Here is a 16900-nt window from a genome sequence, read left to right on the forward strand (position 1 = left end):
TGAAGATGCGGATGTCTCGACTAGAACAAGCTCCAGCTCCCTTTTGGCTACCTACTTGAATTAAAACAGTTAGTCTATAATAGTTCTGGCCTGCTGAGAACGACGGACTGATAACCGTAGGCTATAGGCCTAGCCTACTTGGAACCTTGCTCACCGCTAGCTGCCACACAGATTTAGGCCTTTAGGGTAGAATATTGTTAAAAAGGTAGGCCTCTGTAAGTAAGAACTTAAAAATAGGCCAAGCCTCTACTAGTCTAGGCTAGGCCTACTACCTGACTCTAGGCGAGGCCTGAGCCATCCTACTGGAAAGTTAAAGTTTTGTTGTATTTGTATGTATGGTATGCCATCTATTATTCTAGTCTAAGTTTAATTGTTTTTGCCATTGCCAACATTAGTCTAGGGTCTATTCTAAATATTTTAGGCCCGTTTTATTAGGGAGGACTATTTAAATTTAGTCATGCCTAAATAGTCGACGCGAGTGACTCAGTTTCGTGGCTCCAAAAATATGAACATTTGATTGGTTGAAATTGTTTATTTCGGTCCGCCCATTTATCCAAATACGGAATATAAGATTACGTCATTCTTTTGGCATCCTGGTTCCTGATTTCAGTGTTTTACAAGTCGCTTATTCCGTCTCTAAATTAACTTTCTCGTTGGTGGCGCTGTCCAGAATGAGAAAAATAAGAGACTTGTGGCAAGTCTAACTATTACCAAGTAGACACATTGAAAGCAAATAAAAGAAGCACTAGACATGATTTAAATACCATGAATCCCCAACCACGAATGATCAAGAGAGGAATTTTACTGATGTGAGTTAGCCAGGTTTTCGTACACTTCGCAAGGGGTCATCCAAAATTATCAACATTTTCAAAAGAGTACAAAACATACTCTTTTCTGTTACCCCCTCCCTCCCCCCGAAAGAGTACACAATAAAATGTTGATTTGTGTCATTTTGAGATCAACATTTTATGTTTTTCATAAAAGAGTACTTATGCCTACACTTTCAACCCCCTCCCCCCACTAAAGCATATGTTTTGTACTCTTTTGAAAATGTTGATAATTATGGATGACCCCTAAAATAAAGGAAATAAAAAAATATAAAAAATTGGTGAGGCAGAGAATATCGATGTCTGAGGGGATAAGAAACTAGTTATTTTTTTTATTTGGCCTAAGATGAAACAAGACAAGGATGACACAGTAGCCTGTATATTCTTGTATCCATATACATTTTCTTTTTATTGAGAGCTTGTTGTAATCTTAGCTTCTTTATCTGGCCTGCAATGTTATTGTAACCATACAATAACATATAAATCCATACATAATCATCTTTCCATTGACATATGCTGGGGAAATCCTTACATTAGGGAACTAATAGAAGAAGGTTTTAGTAGATACTATGACAAGCCTACCTTTCTCGAAACAGGTACTTCGATTGCTACAGGCACCACCCCAGCAAACAAACAGCTATAGAAAGCACACAAAAAATTAGCTGGATCTGAATTTGGGTAAACGAGAGCCACCTGAAATGCAGTAAAAAGGACAGAATTATAGTTACACATTCTCAGAAATCTATTTGGCCAAAAGATAAAAACAATGAACAAATTGTTAAATTATAAAAATAAATGAATGAGTAAATTATGTTTTTAAAGATACTTACCCTGTCTCCAGGTTTTATTGATGACTCATTCCTTCCACCTATCTTGTTTAGTAGGAAATAAGCTATCTTTTGAGCTCTACTTAAAAGTTTGCCTGAAAATAAATAGTTGGTAATAAATATGATTTAGCATACTTACAAAATATCAATTTCTTTAAAATTTTTAACAAAAGTAAGTTTTAAAATATCACTAAATATGAGGATAATCATTAGCGATAAGGAAACACTTAGTACTGCTAAATAAATTAAAGAACTGATTAACATGGGGGATACATATACACTTTCAACGTTTAACAACGTAACATTATTATGGAATATCAACCTGTGTACTTGTTAATTCAAATTAATTCAATCCATAAAGAGTTTATACAAACATTTACTATCTTCTCATTTTGTATTTTATATTTGTATTAGGCATTTTATAAGTTAGCTTTAGGTTTAATATTTATGCATTTGTGAAAGCAAATAAAGAAAACAAAATGGAACAACTGAAAGATAATAAAATATTGGGTTTATTGTTGTCTATATGCCAATTGCCAGCCTAATAAAATTATATAATGCTGTATATATGCAGGTCTATGTGTCTTTTAATATTTATTATCTTGTAAATGTTACCGAATTCAAAGTATTTTCTTTACAGTCTGTAATATGCACTGTAGTATGCTTTGAGCTTTATATAGAGATGGGCTTGCGCCTACCCACACTGGCTACCATTATATTTTAAATTCAGTGTCAAGTTAGGCTTATGTCGTATTTGTGACTTAACTCAACTTAACTGACATCAACCAAGGGTCCCAAGTTGGGAAAACCAATTTCTGGGAGATCTGGTTAAATGACATGAGAGTGAGAGTGGGGGGGGGGGGGGGGCTAGCGAAGGGGGGGGGGGGGGGGGGGGGGGTGCTAGAAAAAGGGTCACACCCACCTCAGCCCCAGCATGGATGGGGCTAAGGTGAGCAAATTTTTAAGGATAGGCACCTATAGAAGCCCGAAAATGGCAATGTTCGACTGTAAAAACTACTTGGTTTCTTAGTTGCGTGGTAGTGAAAAACCTATATTAGCTTCCTTTATACTAAATTTGCTGGAGATGAGTGCATTTCCGGGAGATTTTTGCTTGCTCGCAAGAGTGCGGGAGACAATACCGATATCTGGGAGACTCTCACGAGTTCCGGGAGATTGGGACCCCTGCATCAACTACTACTACTACTAGCTAGCAACTCTGAGCAACTAGCAGGCAACTGTGAGTCGCATGATTTGGAGTGACACAAGCACTCCAATCGACAGCTGCTGTTAGTTGCCTATCTTCTATTTTGCTGTGATTCAAAGCAACTGACATGCGATTAAATGATCATGTGAAACACGTTACCCAATAGTCTATTATCTGCACTCACACCATGCTCGCTAACATTGTATGATATTGTACATAAACTAGCCTTTATTTTCCATATTTATAGAGGCTGACTCTTCTAGCGTATCATTGAAGGTAGGCTGATAACCAGGGGCCCTTTTAAATAAATGAAATATTGTGATCAGCAAGATCTCTTTATGAAGCTCAGCAAGTGGAAATTTATAGTCATGAGGAAAGGTCTTGCTGTCACAAGAATTGAGCCCAGGACCCTGAGTTATAGTAGGCAAGCATCTTAACCACTAAAGCTATACAACTCTACTCCATTCTACCTAGTTGCACAAATGTGAGTGAAAGTCGACACAAACACTGCCGGCAACTAGCAGAGGTCAATTGATGTCAGTTGAACTGAGTCAAGTTACAAGGACGACATAAGCTTCATATATAAATAACACAATTGATAGGCCAGAAATGTGGAAATTACATAATTAAAAGTGGTGTCGGTCAATTTTTCACCATATGTAATACTGTATACATATATATGTCAATTACTTACCGTATGTAAGCGTTTCTTTCGGTTTACCACTGACATCTAAGGAGGTAACGGCTGGCGCTTTAAACGTTGAGTTACCATACCTTTGCAATGCTGCTTCTAGATGTCTTGGTAGTCCAGTTGGTAACTGAAAACAAATATTTTAATTTAAGAAACTAAAAATCCCTTTACAATATTCTGTTAAATAAAATTGCTAAAATCGTAGTGGAATAAGTGTAGCTATGTTTTTTTCATGAAAAGAAGTCCTATGTTTTATAGGATTTGAAACCAGAATGCTGAGATTAAACAGGAAGCATTTTAACCATCACATATCAGCATCACATTTAACAACATTTATAATTTACTTATTATTATATAAATCTATCTTAAATATATTAAGAAATTATAAAGACATTAGTATTAATGTTATTTTTGTAATGAGAGCAACAAAGAAAGAAAAAGATGATAAAAAAAAACTTAAACAATTCTTAATATATATAGTAAGAAAATGATACTATATACCTTGCCATTTAATTTATTATAAACATAGCCCAAGATGTGTACTCTTACAACAAATTAAAATATTCCCTAGTAGTATGCATCAATATTCTTCTAGCCTAAGTGATTGAATATTCAATTACTGCTGTAGTGGCAATGATAATTGATATATATGTCCAAGGCAAAATCACTGGGTATATGTAATGAGATGTTGTAATCACAATTGTAACAATGCTCTATTCTTTATTCATGAATTTAAAAAAAAAATTAATATTTCTTTTTACGGTTTCTCCACATATGACCACTAGAAATAGCTGGAGAATCAATTTGGAGAAATGGTTGGGAGAATGGCCATGAGAAATGGCTGGGTGAAAAAACTGGGAGAAATGGTTGAGACAAATGGCTAGGAGAAATGGCCGTGAGAAATGGCTGAAGGAAATGGTTATCAGAAAGGAAATAAGCAGCAGAGAAATGGCGAACTGAGAAATGGCGAACTGAGAAATGGCCGGGAGGAATTGCCGGAAGTGATAAATGACCAGAAAGAAATGACCACTTACTGTTAGTTGCTCTCCAATGGCTGGAGTGATTGTATTGCCTTCAGGGTTTGGTGCATTTGGATCAAGTTGGTTGGCAGATACTAATAGAAATGATCATTGATACTTGCATTAGTCAAACAAGTAAGAATCTTGGTAATAATGTTGAAATCATCTCCAAAAAAAAAAAAACTTACTAATTTCTTAACAGTGTTATGATGTAAAATATAGCTGTTTTAACAACTCTAATAGAATAAATGAGTAAAAATGACACTTTTATGATTTCACTTTTTAATTATAGGAATACAGTTTCTGCATTCATCCCCATACAATTTTTTACATAAAAAAGTGCAGTTCCTATTTATTAATCATTCTAAAGACATGGATGAATATATGAATATTTGATGCATTGTTAATTGTTAAGGTGCTGTTCACTAGTTTATTATTGTTGGTAATATTAAAGCTATAAGGATCAAACTCATAAATAGTCAAATAGACAAAATGTAATAATAAAATGAATAAATGGATATCAGGAATCTTCCTTAATAATAATATAAATCAATACAATATATAAAATGAATATAAATATAGTGAGAAAAAAAACAAGCTTTTGACTTCTAGATGCAGAAGGGAGAAGCAATGAACAACCACCTTGTGGTGTATCTTTATCATTTACCAGAGAGGGGATATTATTATTACCTCTTAGCAATGTATAAGACCAAGAATAATACTTACATTCCAATTCTTGTTCTTCGTCTAAAAAGAACTCTTGTAGTGGTTTTCTCTTTGGTCTTTTTAGGGTATTAAGTAATTGCTGAATTTTTGCAGACACTTTACTATTAGCTTCTGTAAATGTAAAATAATATATAATATATTGTTGAATATCATGCCCTCATAAAACAAATGAGACATTAACTAAAGAAATATACTAATTTTAATCATATTTGAGACAGTAGAAAACTCAAGTAGAGGGAAAACAAAGCACCAGGATGACGACCAATCTTTCTATGTTCTCATCCATAGAGAGGAGGTGGCATATTGGTCAACCAAGTCACACTGCTCCGGAAAATTACATTAGTGTTCCAATGTGCGTACCATGAAGTATCAGCTGTAAGATGCGAATGACATTAACATAAGCACATATGCTACACACATCCAGGAAACCGCTGATTATGTACTTTGTAAATTATAAATAATAAAATAAGACATTTTGATTAAAGATGAATCTTTTATCAAATTACTCTCTGCATTGCACATATTGCAATGCAAAGGAAGCCGAGGGTTGTGGAGAGTTGTGGATTGATGGATGTCCACCCATCAATTACAATAATAGAGAGTCCAATTTTCATGGATATGAGCACTTCATCCCTGAATAAAAACTATAATGACTATCATATATTATTGAAATTGAGAACCATGTCTATCAATGATACATAAATATACAAATAGTTCCATGAGAAAGGAACTCTTTATAATGCTGATGGCTGATGCTGATTTTGTAGTAGATTCATCAATTCACTAACATCTTAGTGATAGAAGCAGGCACACGTAGATCCATTTAAACTACAGTAACATTATCAAGGGTAGGACATTCAACCCTCAACCTGCATATCATCCATTATTAGTAGAGCTCCCTCTAAAAGTGATTAAAATATTAATTCATACATTTCCAAAAATCAATGAGGATGATAATACCACTAACAGTTGAGATACCTACATAATGTAGATAGAAGAATCTGCATAGTAATTAGACATTCTAGGTTAGTACAGATACTTAAAAAATAAATAATGGTCTTACGTCTTGCGACATCTTGTCTAGGAGTGCGGAAGGCGACTTGATGGGACGAGCTGGCTGTTACATCAGGAGGTGGTTGTGAACTTGTTCGTCTCGCTAAAACAAAAAAAATATTTTCAAATTAAAGATTTATTCAGTAAAAGGCATTCTTTTTAAGACTTCTGTCTCTACATATAATTACAAAGGAAATACGCCAATTACAAAAGACATCCCAGTCTTATGTCCATTTCATTTGTGTCCTTATAAGATCTCCCCACCAGGAGTATAAGCATGTACATGGTTGATTTTAATGCCATGCAATGATTATTAGTCCCAGCCTTTAGGTATCAATCTCCTTTTTGTATGTCTTTGGTTGACATATTTATATTTTCTCAAATCAGAAGTATAACGTAGGTACCTGGATAATTTTAATGCTAATAATACAATCATTTACAAGTTCTCAATCTTTAGGTCAAAGTTTATATCCCACCATCTCTACTTCGCATGTCCTTGGTCCACCCAGGTCCCAGGAGTATAAGTGGGTACCTAGTTGATTTTAATGCTATACAATATTTATAAGTTATTAACCTTTGAAAATAAGTTCATATACCACCATCTCCATTTTGATTGTCCTTGATTGATGCTATCTCTTTTGCTTTCAATCAAAGTGTATAATTAGGTACCTGGATAATTCTAATGCTAATCATTTGGATTGGATTGGATTTATTCGGTGTAAACACCAAGGATAGCCCACGAAAGTCTAGAAGAAGACTTATTTCCAGTGGGGTTCTTCTGGTGGTGATTGGGCAGTACACCGGGAGACAATCCCCTACTCTTTTCCGGAGAGTGCACTGCGTTCTTTAACGTGCACATGGGCCATAAATGCACACGGGACCAACGGCTTAAACGTCTCATCCGAAAGACGGTGCGCTATTGTAACTTGCATTTCAGCCCTCTAGCTGAAACACAAGAAGAGGCAGGGATGGGAATTGAACCGGGGACCTAGAGATCTCCACGGTTCAGCGCACACACAGTGGCTACCACCAGATTAGCCGACTGAGCTTAGCTGCATCATCGATTTAGTTCTCAACCTTAAAGCGGGTTCAAATCCCACCAGTCTTTGTATGACACATTATCTATCTATCTCTCTCTCCCTCTCTCTTTCCACCCTGGAATATAAGTCGGTACCTGTCAGAAATGCTAATTGCAATTATTACTAGTTCTCAACCTATAGGTCAGAGTTAAAATTTCATCCTGTGAATTTCACTGGTGTCTTTGTATTACACATTATCTCTCTTTCCACCCACTAGTTATAAGTAGTTCTGGTTGAATTTAATGCTATTGCAAGGATTACTAGTTCTCAACCTATAGGTCAGAGTTCAAATCTCACCCTGTAGCATTTCAATAGTGTCCATGTATAATGCATTATCTCTCCACCCACTAGTATAAGTAGGTATCTAGCAGATTTTAATGCTATTGTAATGATTACTAGTTCTCAGAGTTTCATCTCGTGCATTTCACTAGTGTCCTTGTATTACACATTATCTCTTTCTCCACCCACTAGCTATAAGTAGTTATTTGGTTGAATTTAATGCTATTGCAATGATACTAGTCCTCAACCTATAGGTCAGAGTTCAAATCCCATCCCATGCATTTCAATTGTGTCGTGTATTATGCATTATCTCTCCACCCACTAGTATAAGTAGGTATCTGGTAGCCTTTAATGCTATTCGCTGATTAATACTAGCTACAACATTTATGGAATTCTCCCCCAGGTGGTTACAGTATAAGTACTTGTTCCAGTGGCTGGGATAATGCAAATCCTGCAAAGGCTCTTATCACTGCATGTGCTAAATCAGGCCAACATCTGACGTAATATTACCGCTATTCATCTCATTATGCCATACCCACTCACATTGGATATTAGTAACTGATTTTAGGGGGAAATTGATGAATGAAAGAAGGGTAAATTGTGCTGAATAAAGCACTGTAAATTATTATATTTTCTGTGATAGATCATTGTATTTCGGGAAAAACAGTTAAATTAATACAGCAAAATATCACATAATAAACATTCTCATAAAACATTCAGAATAATTAACATTATAATACTCAGGGTCATGTATTATTATACATTATATTAGTGCTGAGCTTGATACTAAATGATGATGTCATACCTGTAAAATCGACAGGATATTACTATCCTTAGAAAAAACATTATTAAAATATATGATAAGATATTTTAAATACCTCTTAAAATTTACATTAATATTAAAAAATGTTACTTTTGCCATATGAACTTGATACGATGAATAAACCAAATACCTAGTAAGTAATTGGTTGTTAAGGCCTTGTAACAATGTCTAGATATCTAGTCTTTATTACTACTACTTTAGTCTGTATATTAAAGAACCAACTAAATTTATGTCTAGATATCTGTGGAATTGTTAACAATGATTATGTACAATATATGAAAATGGTCACACACTCACACATTGTGTTTGGTTCATATGATATGAATATGAAGCAATATTAAAATTAAAGCAATACATGTAATTTTCTACCACAATTATATTATTATGATTATCCAAAATACAAAATACAGTAATAAAGCATACCAGTACTACAATTTTCATCATTCTGATCATTACTATAAAAAGATAATTTACATAACCACTTAAATAAAATCAGATGATTATGGATTACATTTTAGTATTTTTTTTTTTTTCCTACATTTTAAAATCATTCTATCAAGAAAATGTGTAGGAGTTTGCATATTTCGGTAATAGCTCATACTACTACAGGATATTCAAATTGTTTCAGGAAATGTATTTTCATATCTTTGTCAAAATCGTTTTGTTTTTATACAGTAGAATATCATATGGCACACCTTTTCTTAAACAAGTAATTCACTGCATACAAATTATGTACTGACAATTGTTACATATGAAGAAAAAAGGGTTGACTTCCACAAGGTTCGAGTTTAGGTCAAAAAGCGAACTGCTAAGAGGATCCCTTAGGAAATATTGGCAAGTTTCACTTCATTTTGCACATGATTATATTGCCAGTTAGCTTGTCATCTACTTGAAAATATTCAGCCGATCCCTTCCATCTTAGCTTCCCAGAACTGGTAAACAAGCAGGCCTAACTGTTTACTGCTAGGTCACAAGATACTTTCAGACTACAATTCGGTATTTTAGAGTTTGTATCTGTCTAGAAGAGATTGATTTCTCTTTTGCTTACATCGAAAATGAGAGAAAGAACTGGCCTTTGGGATTAATGACAAGAAGATATAGTTCAATAGCAAAGGTCATAACAATTTTAACATATTTATATTTCTGTACAGCAGACCTTTATTTTGTAATTGAACAATATGTTTGATAACAGTATCAACTTCAAACAAGTGAAATTTGTTGTCATGAATAATTAAGAATTCCCAAGTCTGGTTCTGAGAAAATGTAGGCCCTACAATATGTTCATGAATCACTGTGGTGCAAAAATGGAAATCACTTTCCTAAAACAACTGACCTACTTTCTCAAATGATAAACATTATTTGTATAGATATAAAATGTCAAGATATGGCAATCAAAAAAAATGAAGGAAATGCAATTGTTAGGAAATTCCCCATTGAAGATATTAAGATAGGGGTTTTGTACACAAGTCCCTGTTGTATTTTATAGTTCATAATGTCATAGTAACTGTAAATCTAGGGTTGAGGAATGTTCTTTGTCATCTTTGGAAATTAAATTCATAATCTGTATTAAAATGGCTATCACTTAAAATTACTTTCAAATCCACCTTTAATCCAATCTTGTTGAAAATTAAAACATCCTTAATTGATTATTCTGAACTAGCTGTGATGCAGTGAGTAGGATCATGGACCTATTAATAGGTCCATGGTAGGATTAGGAACAGTATATTGCATCAAAAAACCTTATTGACTGCTGAACTTACAAGTGGTGAATCTAGTTGATGTGACAGTCCCTTTAAGATGGCATGTTAAGGAGGGTTTATACTGTACTATGACAATGTTATGACTCATAGTCTGGTTTGTTTGTTTGTTTTTCTGTATTTTTGTCAACCAATACTTAGTGCAACAACCTTGAACTTTTATTCATGTCATTTTGTATAGTCCATGGTTTTACTGGTTTTACTACAGATATAAGTAATTGCAATAAAATGATAAGCATAATACAAATAATAAAACAGTTTAATCAAGGAGATATGGTTTAATAAATAACTGCTTGTTGATATACTTTCTAAACGTACAGTTTATATAATTGTACATATACTAATTGATTAACTATATAAATATTTAAATGCATTTTGAAACAAATTTCTCTACAACAAAATAATTAAAATTCAGGTACACCATATGGTATGTAAGAATACTGTATTATTTTGAGAAACTACTGGTTTATCATAGTGGTTTTACCTCAACAAAACCCATTCTTACACATTGTATACTGAAATTTTGATTATTTTGTTATTGATACTTGCCATGCATACCTAAGATATTAATTTCTCTCTATGTTATACAGATACAGTATTACATGTTATATTTAAACTGGTAGGCCAGCACAACACTGACTCCTTATTTGCCGAGCTACTGGGTCAATGCCTTATTGGCACAGAAACAAGAAAGAAAAAAGAAGGAAGAGGATTGATTGATTAAATGATTAAGAAAAAAAACCTAATTAAAAAAAAACTTTCTGGTTTAAAATCAACTCCGCTTAAAAATTTGATATTTTATATGTACAATAATTATGTGAGTATGTATAATAATTATGTGAATGCATATCGTATTCGAACAGTAACCGGAAGGTCTCAGGTTCGGATCCCCATAGGGAATAATGTTTTTGTCAAATGTTAATTATTATCTGTAATTACCAGTGGAGTTGTATCTCCATACCTAAATAACCCTCATGTTACTTACGATTATTCATTGTGTAATTCGCAATACATTGTGAAAAGATTAATATTCCTGGTAGAAAAAAAAATTATATTGATACAATTCTTTGACAACAAATTGTGCATAAAATTATTCTGCGATGGTTGAAATAAAGGTGGGATGCACCCCAACGACAGGGGTGAAGTGAACCAGTAGCATCAGGGTAACCCCTACTCTACCGAAAAATGCAATGGATTCTTTGTACATTGGACCACCAGTTTTAAGTCATTAACCAAGAAGACTTGGTTCAACCAATCGAAAAGACCTGGTTTCACCAAACGAAACCTCAGCGAAGAATGGCTCTAACCAAACTTTGATGTTAGGCTGTAGTTAGCAGCGTCCCTGCCTAAAGGCCTGTTTATACTTCAACGATAACGATAAAAAAGCTAAAAAGCAATTGTTCATATAGAAAATAAAAGAAATAAGAGAAGTTTTTACGCTATACTACGACGATTTTTTCCCATGATTATGACGTCATATGGTTTGATTTGTTAAAATATTTTGTTATTGCATGCACGATAAATCGTTATAGAATCGTCCTAGTGTAAAAACTTCTCTTATTTCTTTGTTTTCCATGTGAACAATCGCTTTTTAGCATTTTTATTGCTGAAGTGTAAACAGGCCTTTACTGTGCTCTTTTTGCCACCCCCTGGATCCGCCACTTGAGTTAAAATTATAATACTTACTGTTACTTGCTATATCTAATCCTCGTGCTTGGCTTTGTGGTCTTAGATGTCCATTTGCAGGTTCCATTCCTGGTAATCTAAAGCCTAGTCCTGAGTCTCGGGTTGGTGCACTTGTTGAGTCGACAGTGTGGGTGGAGGACGTTGACTCGTTGTCAGAATCTGATTCTTGGAAAAAAATATTAAACAGTCATTCATTTTTAAAAGTATTCTCTCCCAGAAGTAAGTGCATACAACAAAATAATATAAGATGTTAATTTTTTATCTTCATACTATTAAACCAAAACCTGAAAATGATTAAATGTTAAGATTTAAACCAATTATGGTTATGCAAGCAAAGTACATTTAGTTTTCCCGCTTCTTGCGCTGAAGAAGCTGGTTCAATTTCAAACATGACCAGTGTTGATTTTTAATTGGAGTCTGATTGCGAGAGAGAGAGTAAGGCAGGATAGGATCAATGTGCGGCATGAGTAGCTAGATGGGTGGATACTGACATCCAACAGCAAGTATGCTTGCCAATTAAATAGAAAAAAATCCTGGGATTTTAACCTATGACCCTAAGAATTAAAAGCAATCTTTTTTAAATCACCATACTACAGCCACAGCTACACAGGGCTAAGGCCTATAAAAAGTATTATTAGTTTATCACTATATCTAGGTTGGAAAAGTGATGAGGAAGGGTGTCTTTTTTAAAACTTTCTAAAGCCAAATAAAAGCCTTGGGTTGTTTGCTGGTCCATTGATATTCAAAGTAAGACATGATTGAGATAACATAGACAATATCCTATCAATTTAATAATAAAAATTAAAAAGAGAAAATTGTTTTTCCTAAACTCTACCCCTGTGATTCTCAAATAAGTAGTGCTATGTATGAAATAATATAATAATAATAATCTTAAATTCACCATATACTGTAATATTCATTCATGAAGCATGTAAATGTTAAGAGGTTTATAGTCTGAAAACTTTAAAATGTTAATTTATATTTTTCTTGTTTGACTAGCAAGTGACTTGGCAATTACAAAATGGAATCAATGCTGATGTTTTAAGCATCAAAATGAGGTTTACAGAGTGGAGTTGTTAAAAGAATCCTGGTTTTTACATGACCCAGGACCCTGGGAATGGAAGGCAGGCATAGCTCCACTCTACATGCCTTCAACTACCCTATAATTGCACCATACCACATATAGTAGATACAGTAACAACTGGTAATTATCATTATGCACAGCATATCAGATACTGAAATCTTATGCAGTATTTTAATGAATATTCCAGGAGTCTCAAGTTGACACTAATAATTGACCTCTGATTGACACTAATATTGCAGCAATATCCTTATTCCCAGTTCCTTCATGGCTTAAAAGAATGTTATGTTATCCAGGTATGTATTCAAGTTCCCAGGAACTATTGGTAAATTGCTATTGGTAAATGAATCCGTCTAATTGTAGACATTCGGCAGCCATTGACAGTTAAGTTGGCGTTAAATGTCCCATCTATAATACATTATTACAATGTTTATTTTTTCTGAATAATACATTTGAAATGTACAAAACACAGGAATGTACTTTTATGTCAATGACAAAAGGAAAGGCTATAGGCCCCTACTGTCTAAAAGTTAAAGGTTATATTTCCTTTAAAAATAAAACAACTCTTATTTCAACTCAATCTTTTGGTATTTCTCCTTTACAGTATTTGTCTCATTTATTTGACCATGTACATCTTTTACTTATAAAATAAAATACATATCCTCAACTTTCTTTCAAAAATTGCATTAAAGGAACTTCGACAATTTCTGTTTCAGTCTTGTGATTGGCATACAAATGGAAGTTAATAATAAATGTAATCACGATACAGAAAACAGAGGAAAAGGTTAATTAACTTCAGGAATCATATGGTAGATAAACTCATATGGTAGATAAACACATAAACACATCTATGGGGACAGGAGGATAACAGATTTTAAAATACGTTGTTATTTTCCAGGTAAAAGTGTTTACAAGCAGGATACAGAATTTTTTAGAAAAAATCCAGTGTTAATTTTCAAAACCTGTCTGGTCATCTGATTCAGAATACTGAATTCCCATTGGACTGAGTTGCTGATGATATACTGAACTGTGTGCATATTAGAATAATTTATATTAAACATTAAATTAACATTCACACTGTTCATGAGTCAGTTGATAGTATCTAAAAAATTATTATCTAATCAACTTTCAAATCTATATACAGACTATAAGGCGAAGTAAAAAAAAATAGTTCCTCGTCCTAATATTTTGAAAAAGGGAGAATGAGGGCCCTTTTTTTTTCTTTAACTCCGAGATGACAAATTTCAGATGGTCAATGGAAAACAGCTACTACTTTACTTTCCAAGTAGACACATTGAAAGCAAATAAAAGAAGCACAAGACATAATTCATACCATGTATCCCCAACCACGAATGATCGAAACAGGAATTTTACTGATGATGTGAATTAGCCACATTTTTGTACATTTTGTAAAATAGAGAAAATAATTTAAAAATTGGTGAGGCAGAGAAAATGGATGAGCAAGAGGACTAGAGAAACTAGTAATTTCAATAATTTTAATTTGGCCTAACATGGACAGCTATTTTTGTTTACAATAATTCCTCTGGGTACTATAAAACCCACCACCTTACACAAAATTGGGCAAAGGGGATAATTTCACCTTTACAATGAAAATTTAATTTTGTATATCACTCATGCCAAATTCAGGGATGTCGTTATGCAGGGCGGAGGTGGGCGGGGCCATCCAGCCTTGACGTCTTGCTCCCATCCTAAACCAGTTTTAACGTCTTCCACCCAGCCACATACAAACCCCCCCCCCCCCCCCCAAAAAACCCCCATAATGAAGAATTCAGGATGCTGAAGGCCAGTTAAAAAGAAGTATTGTTTCCTCTTGTTGTATGAATGGATGAATAGTTACCATATTGAGAAAACAAACACTTTGGTTTTGGGGGTGTTACTGTGGATCACCTCTCATAAGCGACCACTTGCCAAAAGTCTGTTTTGTTTCCAATTCCATCATTGCATTTATATACTTCTTATAAAAGCCCAACCCTCATAAGAAGCCACCTCTCCGTAAGCAACTATAACCACATGCAGTAGGATGTGATTGTGAAAAAATATATAGCAACCAAATTAACTTCAAACATTATTGTTTACATTAAAAACAGTCTCAAATTGGAATTTTTCACAAATCCACTTTTTTTTCTACAGTACTACATATTTTATGCAGATTTGCAAAGTGTTCAATTCTATGTTAGAAATTTTGGAGCACATTTTAAGAAATAAAAACAGACGGAAGGCAAATAGAAGGGTAAAATCAAATATTCCTAAAATAGTTAGTTATTCCTTAGGCCAAGTTAAAAAAAAGGGAAGGGGATGTGTGGAGAAAACTAGAAACTAGTAACTTTTTTTATTTTGTCTTATCATTTGAATAATTATGCGAAAAGCAATTTCTTAAGATAAGATTCTCTCAATAAGATAAGTATAATAAATGGGTCAAACATAACAGAATGTGTTTCAATTGCAGTTTAAATACAAAATAAAATAACTTTTAAGTGTTAATGTAACAATTGTTCTTATTAATAATAATTTGATTACTTGAATTTTGAATGCTATCAAAATGGTTCTACATTGAGCCTCTAGTGTAAGATGTAATAATCTTACAAACATCCAGCCCAAACCAAACCCTTTAGGGCCTCTTTAATTCAGGGAAAATCTCTTAGTTTTTATTTAGTTGAGGAAACAAATTGTGTAGGATATGAGATATCTGAGAACTTGCAGATATGAAACTAAACCCCATGCAGTGGCCTACAATGGAGTTGATCATACACCACATATTGAATAGTTATTTATCATTATGGAGAGCACTGTGGCTTGTAATTTGTATGTTGGGTTCTCGAGACAAGGAACAGATTGTCACAACACATGGTGAAGTTGTAAAAAAACAAATGAGAACAAACTTTGTTTTTATGATAAAAAAAATGAGTAGGTAGCACTTTTTTTGACTAACTAGACCTTTGCTACTTTTGCTAACTATACAGATTTCTATATCCAATCAGATTTATTGTTTATCATATATATTTAGCTTAATTATCCAATCACATCTATTTGATTTGCTGTATCTTGTGAAACACTTCACTCACCTGATGAAGCCCCATTGACTGGGGCGAAAGCTTGTGAAATAAAATTCATCATTAGTCAAAAAAGTGCTACCTACTCATTTTTATTTATATTCACTGACTAATACGGCTTATATTACTTTTTTGTTTTTATGATGCAGACTACAGTAGCTGTGGATTGAAGAGATGATCATTATAATGTTGATATTACAGTTATGAAAATGAAGATTACTGTACTACACTATGCGACGAAGACGACGACGGCGGCGGCGAAGATAATGATGATGATGATGATAATGATAATGGTGCATAGATATCTAGAAGTGTTGACATGGGTGCAGGTGGGATGCAAAAGTAAAGTGAGGGGGATTTAACGTAAAATAAGTTGGAATTAGGTGAACTATCTAAGCATAATTTTTTTGCAAACCAGATTTCTAATGGGAAATGCTGGTGGACGTGAACTTTTTTCATTTGTTGAAATTGTCTGCATACAATCTCTATTGTATATTTCTCACCTGGTGGTGTTTCAATTGGCACATGGCTCGAGTGAAAAGACTGTCGTTTGGACGGCATTGGCATCGGTAGTTGAATCTCACTGTGTCTTGCTAAAGCGGCTCGAACAGCTTCTTCTCTTACATCTATAATAAAAAATTAACCAATCGAAATTGAGACCATATTCATACAGGTGATAAAACAATACGAACATGGTCTCAAAATATAATGTGCCCTCACAATCAATATTATTCTTATTGGTCTTAAATACCAATATTCTGTGCCATAATAACTATA

General features: G+C 33.8%; 1 protein-coding gene across 1 annotated transcript in view; it reads right to left on the reverse strand.

Annotated features, from left to right (window-relative positions):
- LOC117123346 (disco-interacting protein 2 homolog C-like) overlaps positions 1 to 16900 on the reverse strand; it is a 68193-nt gene that overhangs the window by 16657 nt on the left and 34636 nt on the right. The window contains 8 exon segments of the mRNA XM_033269233.1: positions 1410 to 1520; positions 1658 to 1749; positions 3553 to 3676; positions 4584 to 4663; positions 5295 to 5405; positions 6358 to 6450; positions 11972 to 12136; positions 16627 to 16749. Coding sequence (XP_033125124.1) covers positions 1410 to 1520; positions 1658 to 1749; positions 3553 to 3676; positions 4584 to 4663; positions 5295 to 5405; positions 6358 to 6450; positions 11972 to 12136; positions 16627 to 16749 — 899 coding nt within the window.

Source organism: Anneissia japonica, unplaced genomic scaffold (genome assembly GCF_011630105.1).
Source record: "Anneissia japonica isolate Jap-2015-1 unplaced genomic scaffold, ASM1163010v1 scaffold287967_len90795_cov214, whole genome shotgun sequence".
NCBI classification, from domain to species: Eukaryota; Metazoa; Echinodermata; class Crinoidea; order Comatulida; family Comatulidae; genus Anneissia; species Anneissia japonica.